This window comes from Prunus avium, chromosome 1, assembly GCF_965620075.1.
Source record: "Prunus avium chromosome 1, drPruAviu1.hap1.1, whole genome shotgun sequence".
Lineage (NCBI taxonomy): Eukaryota > Viridiplantae > Streptophyta > Magnoliopsida > Rosales > Rosaceae > Prunus > Prunus avium.
In genome coordinates, this window is record NC_142284.1 from 51578096 (window position 1) to 51599876 (window position 21781).

Consider the following 21781-nt stretch of genomic DNA (forward strand, 5'->3'; position numbering starts at 1 on the left):
AGGCTGCCTTAAGCAGTAGATAATTCATGAATAAGGTGGCAACAAAAGTTCATTTTAATCAGAATATTTTGGCATGAGAAGAAACATCGACTGCAAAATTGAGACTAAAAAGCAACGACAAAACTGTATACAATACTTCCCGTATGGTCTGACAGAGCTGATAGTCTAAGAAGCCTTTGTAACTACAAAAGTGTATGCAATACTTCCCGTATGGTCTTACAGAGCTGAATCTTCAAAAAGAGTAGTCGATACCTATGTGCAAGCTGTACTGATCTTTAAACGAGTCTATGGCTAACCCAGTCTCGTAATGTGAAGAAAATCTTACATGTAATTGGTTATACAAGCATGTACGTGATGAGAGAGATAGACACATGGCCCTATACAACCAGTGATAGGAAAGTTCTCCATTAAAGGGGTGTCAAATGCCAGCCTTACCAGTGGTTTGGCCGCATATGACTAACATGAGATTTCTTTAGTACATCACACACTGTAAACTAAGCTATCGTCCGCCTTTTTACAGCGTTTGTAACTGGAAAGGTAGGTGGCACTGCTAAGGAGGGGAGAAACATCAAGGTCACTTCCCATCTTTTTCACTTCAAAGCCTTCTGAGGGACCATACCCACGAAGAATGTGCAGAACTTCCTTCATGGAAGGCCGAGTTGAAGGTAATGTACTAGTACAAATGAGCCCTAGTTTCAGCACAGTAGCCATCTCTTCCAAGTAGCACGGTTTCGTTATCTCCTCATCGAGGGTATCGGTGATGGTCTTTCCTTCGCTATATACCCGCCATGCCCATTCTGCTAGGCTCGTATGTTCATCCCCACTGTTGGGTTCTCTCCCGGTTGTTAGTTCTAAGAGCACAACACCAAAGCTGTAAACATCGATCTTCTCGTTGATTTTCGTTGTGTAAGCGTACTCTGCAATGCAAGTGTCATACAATGTCAAAGTGATATCTGGAAAAATTGAATGAAAACAAACCAATTTAAGAGATTATAGAGAGTGCAATGGAATATATGGAAGCTCCTACCTGGTGCCATGTAGCCAAAGGAGCCTGCAATAGCAGACATTGTGTGGTGATCTCCATCCTTTGCCAAAATCTTGGCCAACCCAAAATCTGCTATACGAGCCTTGAATTCAGAATCCAACAAGATATTGCTGGACTTCACATCTCTATGAATTATTGGTGGAGAGCAGTCATGGTGCATGTAGCACAAGCCTTGTGCAGCCCCTATTGCAATCTGCAACCTGGTTGGCCAGTCCAAAACAACATGGTGAACCACTCCCATGCCTGATGCTAACCTTCTCTTCTTTCCATGTAGCCACTTATCCAGGCTCTGATTCACCATGTATTCGTATACAAGAAGCTTCGAATTCTCGCTGGAAATGCAGCACAGCAACTTAACAATGTTCGAATGCCGGATTGTGCCCAGTATCTCAACCTCAGCAATGAATTCTTTCTCGAGCCTCTCATCCAATTTGCTGGTATTCCAAATCCTTTTCACAGCTACGAATTCACCCGGGCAGTTAGTACTAACCTGATAAACTTTCCCTGATCCTCCACTTCCAATGAGATTGTTATCTGTCAAATTGGCCAACACAATGAACTCTGTAAAATCCAATCTGTGGTGGAATGAGGTGAGCTTCCATGTTGCCAAGTCTTGACCGCGCTTTCTCCTCTGGTAGTCTCTGACTATAAAAAAGGTCAATAAAACAGTAACTAGAGACACAGCAATAGAAAGCACTAAAATCATGGCAAGGAATTTAGAGGACAGCTTGTGAGAGTCACTGATGTTGGTGTAACATCTGGGAAGATTTAGAATTGGGGTACCCGCGCATAGATTGGAATTATTCAAGAAACTGTCTTCATATGCACGGTTAGCAAACACATCTGGGATTTTCCCAGAAAGCTTGTTGGAAGACAAGTTGAGGGAATTGAGCCTCAAGTGGCCAAACTCAGCTGGGATTTCACCTGAGAATTGGTTTCCTGACAAGTCCAAGTAAAGCAGGTCGGGCAAAGAACCAATAGCTGCTGGAATGTGGCCTGAAAGCTCATTTCTTGAGAGATTCAAAGTATCCAGGGACCCCCATGAGATGATCCGCGATGGTAATTCCCCTGAAAGTCGATTGCCATCGAGTAACAGAGTATTTAGCTGAGAAAGGCTGGTCAACTCTATTGGGATTTTCCCAGAAAACAAATTCCCACTAGCCTTAAAAACAACCAAACTTTCCCAAGAAGAGACTTGTGTTGTAAAATTGGCTCACATTTAGTATGCATGCGAAGGAGTGAGCGACCGGTCGCAAGGTTTGGGCAACCGGTCGTTTTGAAGCAGATTCGAAGTCTCGTAAGAAATCGACGAGGCAGGAACACGAGCGACCGGTCGCTTGACATTTGCGACCGGTCTCTTAGAAGCAGATTCAAAGCGACCGGTCGCCAGTTCCTGGCGACCGGTCGCTCCAGTCGTGCTGTGACGTTTCCTTACGTGTTTTCAACTGTGTTTTCAATGGCTATCGCTTTCCACATGATTTCAGAAGCTTTGTGGGTCACTTCTGAGTTAATTGAACGTTGACTACGTGCTGGATAGTTGGGAGAGCACTCATTGCCAATTGTTTGTCTTGCTTTGAAGGATTCACTCTCCATTTTCTGGTTTAGTGGAAGGTGGCTGAAGTGGGAGTTATTTACTTGCATGATCTGATCTTTATTTGTTTGGATGTGGTCTCCAAATCCAAGCTAAATCAAATGGGTTCCAAGACCACACTTCAGCAAAACGAAGGCGGGGACGCTACCACGGTTGGATGATCTTCAATTTTGGATATGTTATAAACAAAACAATTTCGAGCAAATTCCGTGAAGCAATCACAACCATCCGAGAATCATATATTGAAACCAGATGCAGAAACCGAGTCTGCAGAAACCCAGCAGCCATGGCTGAACACAAAAGATGCAAACCCGTTTTGAGGCATCAGGAAAATTCAGAAAAATCTACAACTTTCACAGATTTTAGTTCTCAAGTAGATGAACAACTTTCATGAAGGAAGTTTTCTGATTGGAGCTTCCGAAATATGACTTCTGGATTTCTGAACAGCACCCTCGGTTTTGGGTCTTGAAGAAGAAGGAGGAAGAAGAAAATGAGGAAAAGAAGTGCAGCCGAAAGTGTTGTTTTGTTGGTAAGGTTATTTATCAACAATTGGACAAAGGAAGCAGCAAGTCACGTGGGAGAGGTTGGAGTGCTGGCTGCAATATGCTGGCTGCAATGTGCTGGCTGCAAAGTCATTTTGTCATATTATATATGTATAATAGGTGGATGAGTGAGAATTGGCTGGAGAGAAAGCATGGGGGGCTGCAAAGAGAAACAATGCAAAATTTCAGCCAAGAGTGTTGTTTTGTTAACTAATATTTGGACAAAGGAAGCAGCAAATCACGTGGGAAATGCTGAGATGTTTGACTCAAATATGCTTTGGGTGGATTTGGCATTATTTTATGGGAAAAGTTTAATAGGTTTGTCCATTTGGGGAAAGAAACCTTTCTTTCTTTTTCTTTGTTTAGTGTTTCAAGTGGGCAGGTGCTTTATGTCAACAACAGATGACTTCCAATGCAAAGAGCTGGATGCAAGATGCTGGCTGCAAGATGCTGGCTGGAAGGTGTTGGCTGGAAATTGTTGGTTGGAAAGAGTTGGCTGCAAAGGTGGCCAAATAGTGGCTGCAAATTGGCCAAATAGTTGGCTGGAAATTGGAAGTCTTGGCTGAAGAGATGGTTTGAACACGAAAGGACCACGTGGATTTACTTTGGTATTCTCAAAGTTGGTTCATATTGACATGCAATATCAAATAAAAGGGCTAAGAGGTATGGTTGAGTGGGGAACCCACGCGGACGACATCCAAATATTTGGGGTTCACATGTCACTTAACGTTGGTGGGAGTCTTGACCAAGTCAGAAGCTCCAAGTTCACAACTTCTCACCAAATGTCAAATCAAGTCCAAAGCTCAGCCTACAAAACTAAGTTCAACAGATGTTTTCCAGCAGATGTTTTCAGCAGATGTTTCCTACAAGTGGCGGAGTTCAAAGACAGGAAAGCATTAACATCGGGAGGATTTCCAAGACATCGGGTAGTTCGTACCTAGAGCTCCGAAAAGCATTAATATTGGGAAGATTTCCAAGACATCGGGTAGTTCACGCCTCGAGCTCCGGAAGGCATTAACATCGGGAGGATTTCCAAGGCAGAGTTAGTTGAATGGCCAAACCCATGAGCTGAGGAGCTCTATAAATAGAACATCAGATGAAGAAAGAGGGAGCTCCGACTCAACACACAAAATCTATCTTTCTATCTTGTACTTTTCAATTCATAGTCTAGGATTTTATCTTCCAAGCTTTTCAGATTATCCAAGTTCTTCGTTTTTCTAGTGTAAGCTTACTTTCTTGCAATTTAATTTCAATTATCTTTACATTCAAGTTTAATTCAAGCCTTTATCGCTTTAATTTATTTTATCGCATTTACATTTCTCGCACTTACATTTCTGTCATTTCGTTTATCGCACTTACATTTCTGTCATTTCTTTTATTGCCTTTACATTCATTACACTTATCACAAAAATCCCAAAAATAGTCATACAAAGCTCAATCACCCTTGACCTCAAGGAAGAAAAAGAACCTAGGCCAAGAGGAGGTTCCTTGCTTGGCCGATCAATCGTTTGATTAAAAGTCAGAAGCGCAAACACACTCACACGATCTTTCCATCCAAGCCATCAAGTGGCTTGGTGGTGGCACGCCTACGCATCTCAAGAGAAGAAGGACCAAAAACTCCTTCCGTCGGCCTACCCGGCCGAAAAGAGGGGAACATTATTCTAAGTGGGAGACTAAAGGAAGGAACGTGGAAGACAAGATGGTGCCTTATCTTGTGTCCATTGGTCTGTGTAAGTAATGGGATGTAAAGCAAGACATTATAAGTTGTGAAAGCAAGTTGAAGTCATGTGTGGTTAATCTCAAGGTGGTCAAGTAGCTGGGTGCTATTGTGTTCAAAGAAGGTTAACTCACCAAGGGAGAACGTGAGAGAGAGCAATCAGTTCATGTTAGGAGCTGAGTTGGGGTCTTGAGTGTCTAGACACCAAGGAGGGAAACACCAAGGGTTGTGAGAGTGTTCACAAGTGCATCAAAGTGTTGAGCAAGGGGTGTGAGAGAAAAGAGAGCTTGGGGAGAGAATAGAGTTCTAAGGGGGTTTTCCTGTGTAAAACCAAAGTTGTAACTTATTCTTTCATGAAGTGAATTTCTCAAGGGGATCATCAAGAGGATGTAGGCATTTGCTGAACCTCTATAAATTCTTGTGTCACTTTGTGCTTGGTTGTTGTCTCAAGTGTGTGTGTGTGTGTGTGATTCATCCATCATTGTGTGTGTCACAAAGTCCATCAACAACAAGATCATTAGGGGAGTGAGTGAAAGTGTTAGTCCATTTTCACAACAACTTGAAATGGGATTTCAACAGAAAATCTGTTGTTGCTAATTTCCAGCCTAGATAGATTCCAAGCCAGATTGCTGCTGGGAAGCTGACCCGAAAACAAATTGTTACTCAACATCAAACTGGACAGATTTAGTCCAGTCCAAAGTCCCTGAGGAACCTCACCCGAAAAATGGTTGTTGTAGACCTGAAGTGTCCGCAAAGAACCGCAATTTCCAAGCCCTTTAGGCAACTCTCCATTGAGATTGTTAGAGAATGCAATAGCTCCTTGCAAAAGGCCACTGCTGCATAGATGTTCCGGTAGTGAACCACTCAGCTGATTCTCCGAGACCTCAAATGCTTCGAGCTCGGAGTGAAGGCCTAGTTCCGGTGGCAGAGTCCCATTCAACTGGTTCATAAAAACCCGAAAGTTCTTCAGCTCCGGAATTAGGCCTAAACTCTCTGGTATCCCACCCGTTAATCGATTCGAAAACAGGTTCAGAACAGTCAGATTCTTCAACTTGCCAAAATCTTGTGGGATCAAACCACTCAAATTGTTCATGGAGAGATCAATTTGAACCAAATTCAAAGCCTCCACAGTACTTGGTATCTCCCCTGACAATTTATTATGAAAAAGAAACAACTCGCTCAAATTCTTCAACAGAAATAACCCACCAGGAATTTTTCCTTCCAAATTGTTTCTTGCAAGATTCAATGTCTCGAGGCTCAAAAGACCAGAAAAACTTTCTGGAATCTCACCAATCAAATTCGTCTGCGTCATCCATAAACGCTTGAGCTTCTTCAACTTTCCAAAGTCTGCTGGGATTTGGGCAGGCACCAAATTTCCATTAAAAGGCATGTCAAATATCTCGAGATTCGACAGGTTCCCAATCTCACTCGGAACACTGCCGTTGAACAAGTTTAGATAAAGCCGAAGGGTCTGTAGCTCCGGCATCCGGCCAATTTCAGCCGGAATATCGCCGGAGAAGTTGTTCCCGCCAAGGTCCAAGTATCGGAGAGACGACATCCTGTCGATGTCGTTCGGAATTCGGCCCACAAAGTAGTTTTGTGAGAGGTCGAGGACTTGGAGCTTCGAGCAGTTATAGAGAGAGTCGGGGAACTCGCCTGGAATGAAATTCCAGGCGAGGTGGAGCTCAGCGAGGCTCGACAGGTCGCAAACGGTCGCTGGAATTTTCTGCGTGATGTTTTTTTGGCGGAGGAAAATTCCGGTGACCGCGCCGTTGGTGCAGTTGACTTCTGGCCAATCGCACGGTGAGGATGAGGAGTTCCAGGAATGGATGGACGGCGGATTGCCCCATTGGTCTTTGAGCTTGAGGAGGATCGACTGCTCGGTGGATTGTGAAATTACTTCGAAGGGCAGGGAGATGAGGATGAAGAGGAGGAGAAGGGAGGATGGGATGCCGGAGAGTGATTGGTGTGTTTTCGACATTTCATGTGGTTGAGTTCGTTGCTCCGGTTCTGTGTTTTTACCGGGAAAAAGTTGGAGAAGTAACGGCTGGCAATTCAAACTTGGTTGGTTTGGGCCATGAGATTATATGCGTTTCAGCGGGTTAAAATGACCCTAAAGTTTCACTAAATTACAACTTATGCCACTGAAAGTGAGATGGCAACGGCATGGAGTTTTATTTTGACACGGATCAACGAGAGATAATGATCATTTATTTAGGGAGAAATAAACAATAAACATTTGCTATATAGCGAAAAGTTGGACTTTCTATTTATTTTTTAAAACCAATAGTAAATCAAAATCTAGGGGTGGTGATCTTTATCTCGTTAGATTTACAACCTTCCTAAAAAAGAGAACCAGTGTGTGTCCTTGCTCGTAGATTTCTCTGAGTTAATGGGGAGTCTTTCTTGTTACACTGTGCCCCGATCTTTAATGAAAATATCCAAGTGAGGGGCGTGTTTGTGAATTTGGAAACCAACATGGGTTTTAATTTTTCAATTTTTATATAAAATATTTTTAGAAATAGGAATAGGATGACATTTTCTCTTAACACTCAACTTCTCTTAACACGCATTTCACAACATCTGGATCGTCCAAACAATTCAATGTTTATAACCTTATATAGGGTAATTTATGATTTTTTTAAAAAAAATTATTTAAATGACGGTAGCTTGATTTTGTAGGTTCAGAAAAGATGCATTTATATATCCAATTATCCATCCAAGCCTTTAATTTAGTGAAGTAGAAAAATAATATTCAAATTCCGTTAACTTAGAAGTCAAATTAGTACATATGCCATGGAAGATAATGGCAGGTGAGCAGAAATTTCATAGTTGGTTTGTGTCTCTATTAAATCACGATGGTTTGGTCATGGCATTGACTATATGCATGATATAGTCTAAAAAAGCTTCATAACGACTAACTTTTGAACACACTGCTCATTTTCCAGGCCGCCTATACACTGTTGCTATTCAACTCACAACTTAGAATGCTACTCCCTTACAGTTTGAGTGGCAAAAATCCAGGACCAATCACTTCACAACCATGAATTAAAAATAAATTAAATAATAATATAAAGATCTAGTTGATGTTAAACAACAATTAAAACCTAAAATCTTAAGCTATCGAGCCGAGTTTAAACTGTTAAGAAATAAGTCAACAATGTATATAAAAGCTAACTATGTTTAAAGTGATAATAATAAGTACTAATATGAAATCAGAAGATCGTATTTTTTGTAAGACCCCTTTTTTTCTTTCTTTCTTTCTATTCTAAGTAAAACCATGTTCTTCTATAGCTGAAAATGTAAGTAAAAGCATGCTTTAGAAAACTTAAACATGACTATGTACTCACTCTAGAACAAAACGGCAAAAGCGTGATTATGCATGGGCCATCTAGAAGGAATGGGACACTTGAATTTAGTTGGTGAAGTAAGACAAAGAATGATGAGCATCATATATACAGGTTCCCTTGTATTTAAACATTACATATTTGGTTGCAAAATTACATCATCACCTTCAATTGCCTGGTTTTGTCAAGTTATGGGCAAAATCTTAGACCAGAGCACTTGGTTTTATTTTGTGCTCGTATTTGAGGTAATGCTCCTCCATTAATACTGGCCTCACTATTGCATGCTCCAAAAGATTTTTAGATTTATGTAGTTAAGTGGAGTTCCACATTATTCTGTAGACTATATAATATTACGAGGATGAAAGTGGTTCGACTTTAATCCATGGTAGGTGGCCAAGAATTTCTCCAACACTGAGACAGAACTATGAATTTATAAAATAAAATAAAAATTCAAGTGCCCTAGTCTTCTACTTTGAAGTTTGAAAAGTCTAAAAAAAGTGAGAGGAAAAACTCTGACCCAAAAAAGTGAGAGGAAAAAAAAAACACAAAAGAAGGGTGATTTGAATGAGAGGACCAAATTACCCTTCTTTTGGATAATGGGATATCCATTGGCCACGAGTTGTAGGTGGCTAAGTCTAAGATTGGTCACGGATGGTTTTGTTACATAATTAGATCCATATTTTTATTTAGAATAATAAGCATACTAATTTGGGTTCAGTTCACTCTTTAAATTGGAAGAGCTTGTAAGCATTGAGGCCCTTGTAAAGACCATGAATGGCACCAGATGCTGCAGCCAAGGAAATAAGGAAGCACAGAAAGCTCAACAAGTGGAGCCCAAACCATCGAATTGTTAGCTTCCCAATCTTTTTCTGCACAATGTGCATCTCCAGTGGGATGTAGACTATAAGTGGCCAGTAGCCAATGGCTCCAAGGAGGGCAAGCATGTCTGAGAAGAAAGGCAGAGCAATGGCAACAATTGTGACCACCACCCCATAGGCTGTTCGCCATGACAGCCTAAACATGTTGATATTGAATCTGATCTTTCCAATTCTAATTGGGTTCTCTCTGTTTATGAACTTGGACTTGGGCCACCTCCTTCTAGCCAGTAATTCAACAATTTGGAACACCGGTTGGCAAAGTACCTGCTCATGATAATAACATGGCATGTTACATTTGTACAATAGCAGTCTTACATATTATGTTGCCAAACTGTCAATGTCATGTATCGAAATAAGATTCTACGTAATTGACGGTTTAGATTGACAAAATAAAAACATAGCATACCATATTATCTGGAAAATGACAATGTTATGAACTTGATCATATATACCTGATATGCACCAACTATGTGCACCACAATAAAAACATTGGCCAAATCAACTAGCCAAAAGGCCATATCATCTCCAAAACCAGCCAGCAGATTTTCTGGGGTCTTGTCACCAAATGCAGCATAACCCGAGGTACTACACATGATGAAGAATATTGTCATAATTAACCCCCCAATTGAGACAGCCTTCTTCATCACTTTGTTCTCTGGTGGCAATGACTTGAGAGTGTCCTAAATCAAAACAAATCAAATTCAATGTATAAAACTGAAACAAAACAGAAAAGGCTGAGAATTGTCTTCGCAATTGGCATGTCTTACTTGGATATCAAAAAGCACCAGAGCATATGAACAAGCAAATGCAACATCTCCAGCTGCTGCAAACATCCTCCAAATCTTATCAGATGAAGATGGGTCCACTCCTGCAACAGAGGTTTTTCCTCCATGCCCTGCTCAAGCAATTTTATTTATTTTTTCAGTTTCCATTTTTCATTTTCGGGAGATGGGTTTTAACATTTTGTTGATGGAGAACTTACCCGTTATGATTTTGGAAAGGGAAAGTCCAACTCCGATCGAGGCATAACCAAAAGACGTAATTGCTGCAAGCTTTGAGAGCCAAGAGAGCTTGTGAAAGTTTGGGAGTTGAGATAAGAGAATTTCAACAATTCCAAACCCAACCACGTGTGGAATATTGGAGAACATGCATGGGTCATCACCACCATTTTTTCGATGGCAATTCGATTTCTGTATTGCCCTGAGCATTCAAATACACACATATATAAGAACTCGAATTACAATATTGATACAGTGATATTTCTCTTCATTTTGTTGTGCGAAAATTGACTTACACCATGCTTTTAGCTGTAGTGATGGTAAAGCCGACTCCGATTGTAGCGAGATTTAAATACAACATCCATCCACAGAACTTGTACATTCTTCCACCTTATACATTAAGGAAATGAAAAGAAAAGGCAAATAAAATAAGATAAAACAAAATCTATCAACAAAAAATAAGAGCGTGCATATACGAAATGAGTTACCTAAATAGGATTTGACAGCTTCCATGTAAGAGTAATTTCTCTTGCCTGTAACTGGGTCTGGAAATCTATAGCAATCTGTTAGGAGAGTGGCAGCATAAAGGGCAGCAAAGGTGCAAAATAAGAGAATGAAAATGCCAGCAACCCAACCAAGTTGAGCCATTGCCCATGCCAGAGAAAGCACCCCAGCACCTATTGATGTTGTGATTATATGTGCACATGCAGTCCACACTGTCCCTACATATATAATATATACATATACATATATATATGTCATATATACATATTAGAGAAAAGAAAAAAAAAGATAAAATATTAATTATTTCATCTGCAACATGTTAAACCCTAAACCCTATGTATGTCTACAAGATATTTTGTTTTTCAAGATTCATATAATTCCATCCTAACTGTAGAAACAGATTCTTTGTATATCTGAATAAACACTATTACATGGATTTTATACAAGCTGCAATGGTCTGGGAGTTATAGCCGAACTGTAACAGACAACAAGGCAATTATGGGTATTAACAATTGTAACGGAAATCTCATTAATTTGCTGTAACTGTCATGAATATGAAGAGTCTCTAACACTAACTTTGCTTAATTTTCGAACCATCTCAAGGCGAATTGTATAATTTTCTTTTCAAAATATTGCAAGAACGCAATGGTTTTTTTTAATAGGTTTGTTTGGGTTTTTGGCTTGTGTCTATCTGTTCTTTATGCATTAGTAGCTGTATCCCAAAGCCAAAGGATTCCAAGCTTTTGAAGATAACATTAATGGCTACATTCCAAGCTTTTTTTTAAAAGATAACAAAGGAATATAGTGAAGAAAAGAAAAAGAACAAGTCAAACTTGAAAAGAGGAAAAAGAATGTAACCAAGTTTGGAATTTTTGCTACATTAGAAGGAGAAAGAACTTGAGTTGAACTGAAAACCCATGTTGTGAAACTGGAGAAAAATTATATAATCTTCAAGCTCATGTTGTGAAAGAGAGTACATACCAGTTCTTTTTGGCTTGCCATCATCATCTACTTCTCCATCTTCCACCTTTTTGGGAGGATATTCAGAGCCACTTTCACATAATTCATTCTGAAACTCATGATCAAGCGCAGTGATCACCATGTTTGCTCTAGATAGCTAGGCACCTCTTTGTCTTCGTCGCAAAGCTAATTAAGCCAAGACCCACAAAACCGCCACTCTCCCAAAAATGGCACAATGCTACACTACCTTGTATTCTTTCATGAACAGATGCAAAGCCTAATTAGCCCCTCCCTTATATTTTGATTAGCTGGCGTGGCATCGTGTTATTCGATCAAAAGTGATTAACAACCCTACTTTTGCTCTTTTTTAATGCATGGAATCATAAATTTCATCTCTCCATGGTGGCCAGATGGAGAAAGGCGTAATTGTAACGCTCAGACTTACTAGACACATGTAAGAAGTGAGAGAGAGAAGAAAACTAACCAGAAGAAGCAATTTCCAAATCTCACGGCAAAAAGAACAGTCCAAAGTGTAATAAAAGAAACAAAATAGCATTAAATTACTCTTAAGAGTTGGAGAAAAAAAAAGTATTTTCCTTCCTATATCACACCAAATATTAATGAGGATATTTTAGGAAGAAAAAAAATTGACAAAGTATGACTTATCGAGTAAGTTATGAAAAGTTGCTTAGACCATTACAAATTTATGGACTTAAATGACATTATAAAGTAAGACTGTTTAGTGTCCATTTGGCATTGCTTATTTAGGGTAATAAGTGATTTTAAAAAAAAATTGGGAAGCTCAGCATATTTGGTAAACTATGAGAAAATCATTTATTGTTAAAATTTGATGTGAGAGAAAACAATAAGAGAAAACAGCTAATGAGGTGCTTTTATTTTCTGATTATGCAGGAATTGGTACCAACAACACTTTTAACAAAAAGTTTACCAAATGTAGTCAAACTGCTTTCTCTCACAACAAATCTAACAACGATTATTTTCATAGCACATCAATGCCAAACTGGCCCTTAATCTATTATAATTCATATATGTGAGGATTTGAATAATAAAGAAATGAAGAAAACAAATGAATTTCAAATGATTCCTTGCATATCGTCATTTCAAATACATCCAACGTAATGTGATTTTTATTTTTGTAGTAAATTTAGCATTTTTGTTAAATTCAAATTCCTCCATCCAAATCGGTGATTGGAATATGTTAACTGTTTTTTTAATTATATATTGTAATTGATTAGTTGTGGAGCTGAGTTGATAATTAGTTTAAAAAGATAGTTTGATTGGCGCCAAGATTGATTAGTTAGTTAGTGGCTGCTTAGGCCAGCTAACCAGTTTATAAGCTTGGGTCACTATTGGATTGGTCATGTTGTAATTGAGTTGTTACTTGTTAATAGAAAGTTATTTGCAAGTGGGTATAGCTCAGTTGGTTGCACTCTTCTATCTTCACTCATGTGGGCAGAAGTTCGAAACCACCCTCCCAAATCGCTTCTACTTAAAAATAAAAAAATATTACTGCCTTTGCTTGAATCAAGGTCGAAGGAGTCTATTAAATGGGCATGAATTTCTAATTTTCAAATTAAGGATCTTTTCATATTTCATCGAACCTTAACAAGCCTAAGCATGCCACTCGGCCAAGAAATAGAAACCAGGTCCAACGAGCAGAGGGTCAAAAACAGAGCAAGGCCCAAACAGAGCAACAAGCCCAAAGACTGACAGAACAACAACCACGTAAAGTCACTCGTTGATCGAAATTTCTACATCAGCAAGGATCATTGGAAATAAAGGAATATATATATATATATATATAAATATTTAAAGTGGTCTGGAAAAAAAATTAATAGCCAACAGTAGCTTAACTAATTATACTTCTTAATTTTATGGGTAGTTGGCAATGGTATGAATATGAGCTTGAAGAGATTAAGGCAAGGTGGTGTAAATCATTATTTGAAAGGCAAAAGCTACCATTTATTGATTCTATTTTTTCCATAACACTTTTACCTAATTGTAACCAATGAAAATGACAAACCCATCAATGGTGGAGAAAAACTTTCCTACACCTGTTTCATTGCCTCCTTCTTATATCTCTCTTCTCATGTCACTTATCAAAAGAGGAGAGAGATATAAAGAAAGGGACAATGAAACGGGAATAAGGAAGTATTTCTCTCAATAGTACGAATGGTAAAATTGAAATTCAACTTTTTAAATAAAGATTAGAGTTCCATGGTCCACCCAATAAATCATTGTCTACAAGCTCATCAAGCAAGCCTAGTTTAATTTTGGCTTCACTTCACTCTTTATATTGGAAGAGCTTGTAAGTATTGAGGCTCTTATAAATACCATGAATGGCACCAGATGCTGCAGCCAAGGAAAGAAGCAAGCACAGAAAGCTCAACAAGTGGAGCCCAAACCATCGAATTGTTAGCTTCCCAATCTTCTTTTGCTCAATGTGCATCTCCAATGGGATGTAGATTATAAGTGGCCAGTAGCCAATGGCTCCAAGAAGGGCAAGCATGTCTGAGAAGAAAGGCAGAGCAATGGCAACAAATGTGACTACCACCCCATAGGCTGTCCTCCATGACAGCCTGAACATGTTGATGTTGAAACTCATCTTCCCAATTCTAACTGGGGTCTCTCTGTTTATGAACTTAGACCTTTTCCACCTCCTTCTAGCTAATATTTCAACAATTCGGAACACTGGTTGGCAAAGTATCTGTAGGAATAACAATATACGTTAGATTTGTTCAATAGCAGTTTTGTACGTTATGTTGTTAAATTGTCTATCTAGACTATGTACTAAAACAAGATTCCACCTAATCGATAGGTTGGATTGACAGTCTAAAAACAAAACATGTCCGACTATCTACTAGAAGAAAATCTTATGCACCTGATATGCACCAACTATGTGCACCACAATGAAAACATTGGCCATATCAACTAGCCAGAAGGCCATATCATCTCCAAAACCAGCTAGAAGATTTTCTGGGGTCTTATCTCCAAAGGCAGCATAACCCAAGGAACCACACATCAAGAACACTATGATCATAACCAAACCCCCAATTGAGACAGCCTTTTTCATCACTTTGTTTTCTGGTGGCGATGATTTTAGTGTGTCCTGATAAAAATAAAAAATAAAAATTCAAATGCATGCAATGTTTAAGCTAAAACAAAATAGAAAAGCCTCTCTATTTTCAACAGAAGAAAAGGCAAGAATTAACTTGGCAAATTGGCATGTCTTACTTGGATATCAAAAAGCACCAGAGCATATGAGCAAGCAAATGCAATATCTCCAGCTGCTACAAACATCCTCCAAATTTTCTCAGATGAAGATAGGTCCACTCCTGCAACAGTGGGTTTTCCTCCATGCCCTGCTCAAGCAAAATTTTTATTATAATTTTATTTTCTGGTGTCCATTTTTCATTTTGGGGAGATTGGTTTCAACATTTTGTGGATGGACAACTTACCCGTTATGATTTTTGAAAGGGAAAGTCCAATTCCGATAAAGGCATACCCAAAAGACGTAATTGCTGCAAGCTTTGAGAGCCAAGAGATCTTGTGAAAGTTTGAGAGTTGAGATAAAAGAATTTCAACAATTCCAAATGCAACCACGTGTGGAATATTGGAAAACATGCATGGGGCATCACCCCCACTTTTGCGATGGCAATGCGATTTCTGTATAGCCCTAAGTACTCAAATGCACACAAGAACTCGAATTAATTATAATGCATCATATATATTGACACAGCGATATTTCTCATCACTTTGTTCCAAGAAAATGAACTTACACCATGCTTTTTGCTGTGGTGATGGTAAAGCCGACTCCAATTGTAGCGAGATTTAAATACACCATCCATCCACAGAATTTGTAAAATATTGTTCCACCTTTATACATTAACGAAATAAAAACATAAAATCTATCAACAAAAATTGACCATTGGAAAATAAGAGCGAGCAATATATCCGAAATGAGTTACCTAAATTGGCTTTGACAGCTTCCATGTAAGAGTAATTTCTGTTGCCTGTAACTGGGTCTGGAAATCTATAGCAATCTGCTAAGAGAGTGGCAGCATAAAGGGCAGCTAAGGAGCAAAACAACATAGTGCAAATGCCAGCAACCCAACCAAGCTGAGACATAGCCCATGCCAGAGAAAGCACCCCAGCACCTATTGATGTTGTGATTATATGTGCACATGCAGTCCACACAGTCCCTGCAAATATATACATAAACATAAGGGAAAAAAATGAATAAATATTACTTATTTCATCTGCAACATGTTTTGTTTTTCATTTTTCTCTTTTCTGAGTTCATATAAGTCCATAATTTTGCTTTTCAAAATATTGCCAAAACACCCAAGGGGTTTGGTCTAGTGGATAAAAGCTGACTAGGTCCACAAGTTCGATAATGCATTTGTAACCTTGACTAGGGATGCCTGTATTCCCAACTGGTGGTAATAACCCTAATGCGGTCAAGTAAAGGTATACGACTAACTCCCATTAGAGGCTAAAACAACAAGATAGGAAAATAACTCTGTTGGCACATACCTCCTTTGGAGTGATTCCCAAATGATCAAGTAGCATGTTTACTCCACTCCCTTTTGAGGTTCCTGCGGGAACAATTTCAAGGTGACCTGGTACAGCTTGAACAACTTTCGCACGATCTCCAGTTGCTTGTGACCAGTATGGCCTTAAAGTGGTAGCCACTACCTCAGGAGTGTCCAAGAAGAGTACTTTCTGTATATCCAGAAGAGCAACAATATATTAGTTTCATGATAGTGATACAGTTGATTAGAGACTGACGGAACTTCAATTTTCAACAATATTAAGTGTTATGAATAAAGAGAAATTAAGAGCAAAGCTCAGTGCGAGTGGCTTGCACATTTTCATAATGCATAAACCTGGAATGGTTTTGAATGTAAATTGAAAATAAACATCCCTAAAGTTAATCAAACCGGATGTAAATAGTCAGACCATAATGGCAATTGAACTTAAGAGAGAGAGAGAGAGAGAGAGAGAGAGAGAGAGAGAGAGAGAGAGAGAGAGAGAGGGAGGGAGGGAGAGGGAGACCTGTATGTCAGCATCAGCCAAGAGATGCTCAACTGAAGGCATGATTTCCGCCTGTAAATATCTTTCATGTAAACCTTGTATAAAAAGGGAAAAGGGGAAGGGGGAGCTCATGCAATAAAGAAATTTATTATCATGATGAAACAGTAATCTTTTGGCACCTTTGGCTCATTATATACTGTATGCAGCGAGTCAACAGATGGATGATCAAATAGAGATAAGCAACGATCCTTGCCAAACGCAATAAGAGGAACCTTATTCTCCAATGAGTAAAGACATGCCTGCACAAAAAGAGCATATGTCTTTTGTTTCAATACATTTCCAATGGAAAAATGAAAGTCTAGCAATCCCCACCAAGGTATTACCTCTCTGCAGACACTTGGATCTAAATTCTTTCTAAAGATTTCCTGACCTTGTTTACCATAAACAAGCAATCCCTGGAATCAAGCAGAGGCAGACAATAAGAACAGATATTAACTCACGCAAAAATATTTCTAAGAAAGAGAAGTATACCCAACAATCAGTAAGGCATTCTGTTTGTTTCGTATAAATATGACCCATTAAGTCAGTAAAACTTAGTACGAATTTACCTTATAAGTTTGGTGACAGACAAAGAACATGAAATTTTTTAAAGACCGAGCAGGAATGGTTAGCACCGTTCAATATAGTGTCCACATCAAGCTTACAAAAGGAAGAAAAACATCTAGGTCTAAACCAAATGCAGATTGTTGTGTACAATTTGGGTAAATACAAGTGAGAAAATTATGCAATCACATTCAACAGAAGACTGAGCAGTATCTGACAAGTGAATACAGTGCTTTGTTCATCAGACTTGCAACATGGTGAGGACGAAATTTGTAAGGAGAAAAGATTAACCTGCAAGAAAACCCCAGGAGAAAATTCTGAAACAATGCCATCTTTTCCAGCTAAATCTACCTCCTTAAAAATGTTTATCACGGCTGAACGAGACTGTTCCAAAGAATTATGAACAATTAGAAGATTTTTCAACCAACAGTAAAACATTAGAATAACAAAGTTTCCAAAATAGACCAATCAAAATAAGTAAAATTCATATTGGCGAACATAAATGAAAACAGATTTAGAGTATAATATCCTCCTGATTATGAATAAAAAGAAGATGTTATTACTTTTCCGGTAGCTATCACTACTTTCACACCCCTTGATGAGACCTCTTTGAGAGCTTTCACAGTTGTTGAACTAATTTGACTTTTGCTGTTGAGAAGGGTGCCTTGTATGTCAAGAGAATAAATATAAAAAGTTTATCATAAGCTTAATACACAGCACAGTGAACGTGTACGAGCACAATAACCTCGAACTTACCATCCATATCGCAGAAAATATATTTGAACTTTGGTTTATAAAATCGCAGGCTGCCTTCTCTCTTCCTGTCTTTTAACAATTCACCTGTAAGATTATCTCACTACAAATTTATATAAGAAAATCATAGCTACGGAATGAATAAGGTCCAATGACAAAAGGATGTAAAACTGAAGCCGAAAAAAGATAAAACTACCATCTGGTTTTTCCTCATGAGAATTAACATGGGTTTCAGCATCATGTGCACTCTGAATTAATCCTTTCCCCTTCCACCCAAGGCTCTTTAACAGAAGCTCCTCCTCCTTCTCCATTTCCAGTTCGGCCTCTTCACTAACCTCATGATCAAATCCTAATAAATGCAACAATCCATGTACCTACAGGAGGATTCAGTGATTAAATTTATCAAATTACACCAAAAAGTGTCACCCCAAAGTATAAACTTTAAAACATATATACATATACTTAAACCAACCAACCATGAGAATGCGTATCTCGTCAATAAGTGAGTGACCTCTTTCCTCTGCTTGTCTTGCCGCTGTCTCAACAGAAATCACAATGTCACCCAACATAAGCTGCAAATGATACAAATGCTCAGTGACTAAAGTTATGTAATAAGAAAACAAATAAGATTTAACAAAGAGAACAAAGCAAACGAGCTAGTACAATGGGAAGCTTAAGATCAGGGACATGTTGTGACAACGAAAGAACATCGGTGGCATGGTCCTCGTTTCTCCATTCCTTGTTAAGTTTTCGGATAAACTCATCGTTGCAGAGAAGTACCGAAAGCTCGACGCTTTCAAAACCACCAACGTCGCTTATGGCATTGTCCCTTGTTTTGTACACTGAACCATTCAAACCATCAAAAGCTAGCTTCATCGCCAATGGAACGTTGAGACGAAGCAATTCCGCAATACTCTGCAAATTTCAAACTCCACTTTACTTCAGCTAATATGCTATGCTTGTATTATACCGAGAAACATTTACACAAACACGTGGTGGTCGTACTGAGCTTACCAGGACTTCAGGATCGTCAGGCAAATCTTCCTCAATGCAAATGCTGACATCGAGCTCTATCTCCTTCTTCTCCTTCTCCTTGGTTTTTGTGGCCCTCCGCCTCATCTTTCGGTACTCTCTCTGCGAACTGTAGATTGGCCCGCTTAACAACGGTGGCCTCGCAGCTCCTCTCCATTCGTCTCCGCACAAAGAGTGAAATCTCCAACCGAAAAGTGAAGACTTTGAGGAGTAGAAACGCTGCGTTTTGAGAGGGAAGATTGAATGCGGGGGAGCAGGAAATGACGCGGCGGTGTGCCGAATGGGAATGGGGGTGATGGACAGGAGAGTGGCGCGAGGAATGTAACGCGCCATTTGAGTGGCGGAGGAGGAGGGAAGGTGGAGGGTGCGAAGCAGAGTAGACGAAAGGAGAATCATTTACAGACCAGGCCTTTGGAGCTCGTAAGGCAGTGTGTTAATGGCTGCTTCGCGCCCCGTGAGTGACAAAGTGATGAGACGTCACGAAAACGAAGGTTTCCATACACCACAACAAATGAGAGAACGGCTCTTTTTTTCTTTTTTCTTTTTAAAAAAAAATAAATTTTTTTTAGTCAAATTCCTTTTGCAAATTACAACTTAAATGTTCGGCCATTATATTATTTTTTAATATATATATTATTTTAATATGCGAGAATTATGTGTATAATATGTGAATTTTGTGTCTTAATAATTTTGTAAAAAATATGTGTATTAAACATGAAAAATATGTACGTACTTGTATAATACGAGTATTATATGTTTACTTTTAAAAAAATGTGAACTTTATCGAGTCTTTAAGACGTGTGCAGAATACGGATGTATAATTAAAAAATACATACATGCATGTATAATACATTATTAAACATGAAAGTGCTAAATTGTTTATACGGGTAATAACTCTAGAAAAAGTAAAAAATCAAAAGTAGACAAAAGAGACTCGGGTGATGGCCTAATAGTAATGAATAATGTTATAAACTACTCTTATTGATAAATGAAAATTAGGGAAATTTTTTTTTTTTTAAAAAAAGGATTGCAATATATATATATAAAGAGTATAGCCGATCGGCTATACTATTTATTAAAAAAATTAAAACAAGAAAAACACAGTACAACAAAGCGGCTATATTATTTTTTATAAAAGATTAGAAAAAATCGAGTATCTCTGCTCGACTGTACTATTTATAAAAAAAAATTTAAATAAAAAAATAAAAAAAAACCAAAAGAGGGCTCGCCCAGCGATTAGGCGCTTATGTGTCAAAATACTTATAGCCGTGCGGCTATACTATTTTTAAAAATACAAATAAGGATTATTCGTAGCAATGGTCCCTCAATTATACCCCAAGTAACACTTTGGTGACTCAACTCAAATATTAGTTGCAAAGGTTACTCAATTAGGTGTTTTGTTGCACCGTTAGTCCTACCGTCAAGTCTCTTTAACAGTAGGGACTAATTGTGCAACACAACACCTAATTGAGTGACCAAAATGTAACTCCAAGTATAGTTGAGGGATCGTTACTACAAATAATCTTAACTAAAAAGTCACATTTGCCCATCAATAATCTAAGAGATGTTTGCCACGTCATTATTTTAAACAGAAAAAATAACAGACTTGACGGTAGGACTAACGGTGCAACAAAACACCTAATTGAGTGACCTTTGCAACTAATATTTGAGTTGAGTAATTAAAGTGTAACTTAGGGTATAGTTGAGGGACCATTACTGCGAATAACCCTAAAAATAAAAAAAACATGGTATAGCCGAGCGGCTATACTATTATATATATATACAGTTATTCTCTTATCCGGATGTCCGCACGTTATTATCGTGCGGATCCTATTGTAAACAGGCAGGAAAACAAAGAGGGGTAGTACAAAATACACTGCGTCCGCACGATAATAACGTCCGGATGTCCGCATAAGAGAATTTCTGTATATATATATATATATATATATATATATATTAAAAAAAGACCCGCTTAGCGCACGTGTCAATAACAGTAAAGCTGATCGGCTATACCATTTTTTAAAAAATAGGAAAAATCGTGTATAGCCGCGCGGCTATACATTCATTCATAGTTAATAAAATACAAAATGGGAAAAAATATGAATAAAATACGTAAGTGTTTTATTCAGCAAAAGTTTTGCAAATTATAACTTAAATGTTCGGCTACTATATTATTTTTTAATATATATTATTTATATTCAATAATATGTGTGAATTATGTGTGTCTTAAGGAAATTTTTGTAAATAATACGTGTATTAAATATGAAAAATACATACATACTTGTATAATACAAGTATTGTATGTTTGCTTTTTAAACAAACGTGAACTTTACCGAGTCTTTAAGATGTGTACAGAACATGGATGTATTATTGAAAAATACGTACATATGTATATAATAAATTATTAAACGTGAAAGTGCTAAATTGTTTATACGGGTAATAACTTTGGAAAAGTAAAAAATCAAAAGGAGACAATAGAGACTCGGGTAATGACCTAATAGTAATGGATAATGCTCTAAACTACTCTTATCGATAAATGAAAATTGAGGGAAAAAAATTTAAAAGAAAAAAAGGATGCCACTATATATACAAAGAATATAGCCGCTCGGCTATACTATTTATTAAGAAATTTAAAACAAGAAAAACCCTGTACAGCCGCTCGGCTATACTACTTTTAGAAACATTAATGAAACCGAGTATAGCCGACCGGCTATACCGTTTAATAAAAAAATTAAAAAATCGGGTATAGCCGT

General features: G+C 38.2%; 4 protein-coding genes across 7 annotated transcripts; all 4 read right to left on the reverse strand.

Annotated features, from left to right (window-relative positions):
* Nucleotides 1–25: 25 nt before the first annotated feature.
* On the reverse strand, nt 26–6948 carry LOC110748493 (uncharacterized). Its single transcript, XM_088246936.1, has 4 exons — nt 5455–6948; nt 4621; nt 1028–2239; nt 26–917 (listed from the first exon to the last, which is right to left on the reverse strand). Exons 1-4 carry the CDS (start codon nt 6874–6876, stop codon nt 481–483), a joined length of 3072 nt encoding a protein of 1023 aa, XP_088103062.1. The 5' UTR covers nt 6877–6948; the 3' UTR covers nt 26–480.
* A 1820-nt stretch (nt 6949–8768) lies between these two features.
* LOC110761319 (amino acid permease 8-like) lies at nt 8769–11847 on the reverse strand. The gene is made up of 7 exons (XM_021963783.2): nt 11604–11847; nt 10607–10840; nt 10415–10508; nt 10103–10320; nt 9888–10015; nt 9573–9800; nt 8769–9384 (listed from the first exon to the last, which is right to left on the reverse strand). The coding sequence occupies exons 1-7, from the start codon at nt 11722–11724 to the stop codon at nt 8962–8964; spliced, it is 1446 nt and encodes a 481-aa protein (XP_021819475.1). The 5' UTR covers nt 11725–11847; the 3' UTR covers nt 8769–8961.
* A 1704-nt stretch (nt 11848–13551) lies between these two features.
* LOC110761320 (amino acid permease 8-like) lies at nt 13552–15710 on the reverse strand. 2 transcript variants are annotated; one of them, XM_021963785.2, is made up of 6 exons: nt 15572–15710; nt 15383–15479; nt 15062–15131; nt 14838–14965; nt 14485–14712; nt 13552–14310 (listed from the first exon to the last, which is right to left on the reverse strand). In XM_021963785.2, the coding sequence occupies exons 2-6, from the start codon at nt 15449–15451 to the stop codon at nt 13888–13890; spliced, it is 918 nt and encodes a 305-aa protein (XP_021819477.1). In that variant the 5' UTR covers nt 15452–15479; nt 15572–15710; the 3' UTR covers nt 13552–13887. The 2 variants fall into 2 exon arrangements, with proteins under 2 accessions (XP_021819477.1, XP_021819476.2); XM_021963784.2 differs by lacking the exons at nt 15383–15479; nt 15572–15710 and having other exon boundaries at nt 13554–14310; nt 15062–15368.
* Nucleotides 15643–19520, reverse strand: LOC110761210 (endoribonuclease YBEY, chloroplastic-like). Of its 3 annotated transcripts, XM_088246848.1 has the most exons (12): nt 19011–19520; nt 18660–18911; nt 18473–18568; nt 18193–18370; nt 18000–18083; nt 17807–17907; nt 17535–17627; nt 17024–17095; nt 16820–16939; nt 16662–16712; nt 16140–16328; nt 15643–15805 (listed from the first exon to the last, which is right to left on the reverse strand). In XM_088246848.1, exons 1-12 carry the CDS (start codon nt 19422–19424, stop codon nt 15776–15778), a joined length of 1680 nt encoding a protein of 559 aa, XP_088102974.1. In that variant the 5' UTR covers nt 19425–19520; the 3' UTR covers nt 15643–15775. The 3 variants fall into 3 exon arrangements, with proteins under 3 accessions (XP_088102974.1, XP_088102946.1, XP_088102926.1); XM_088246820.1 differs by lacking the exon at nt 15643–15805 and having other exon boundaries at nt 16068–16328; nt 18000–18068; XM_088246800.1 differs by lacking the exon at nt 15643–15805 and having other exon boundaries at nt 16068–16328.
* Nucleotides 19521–21781: the final 2261 nt, after the last annotated feature.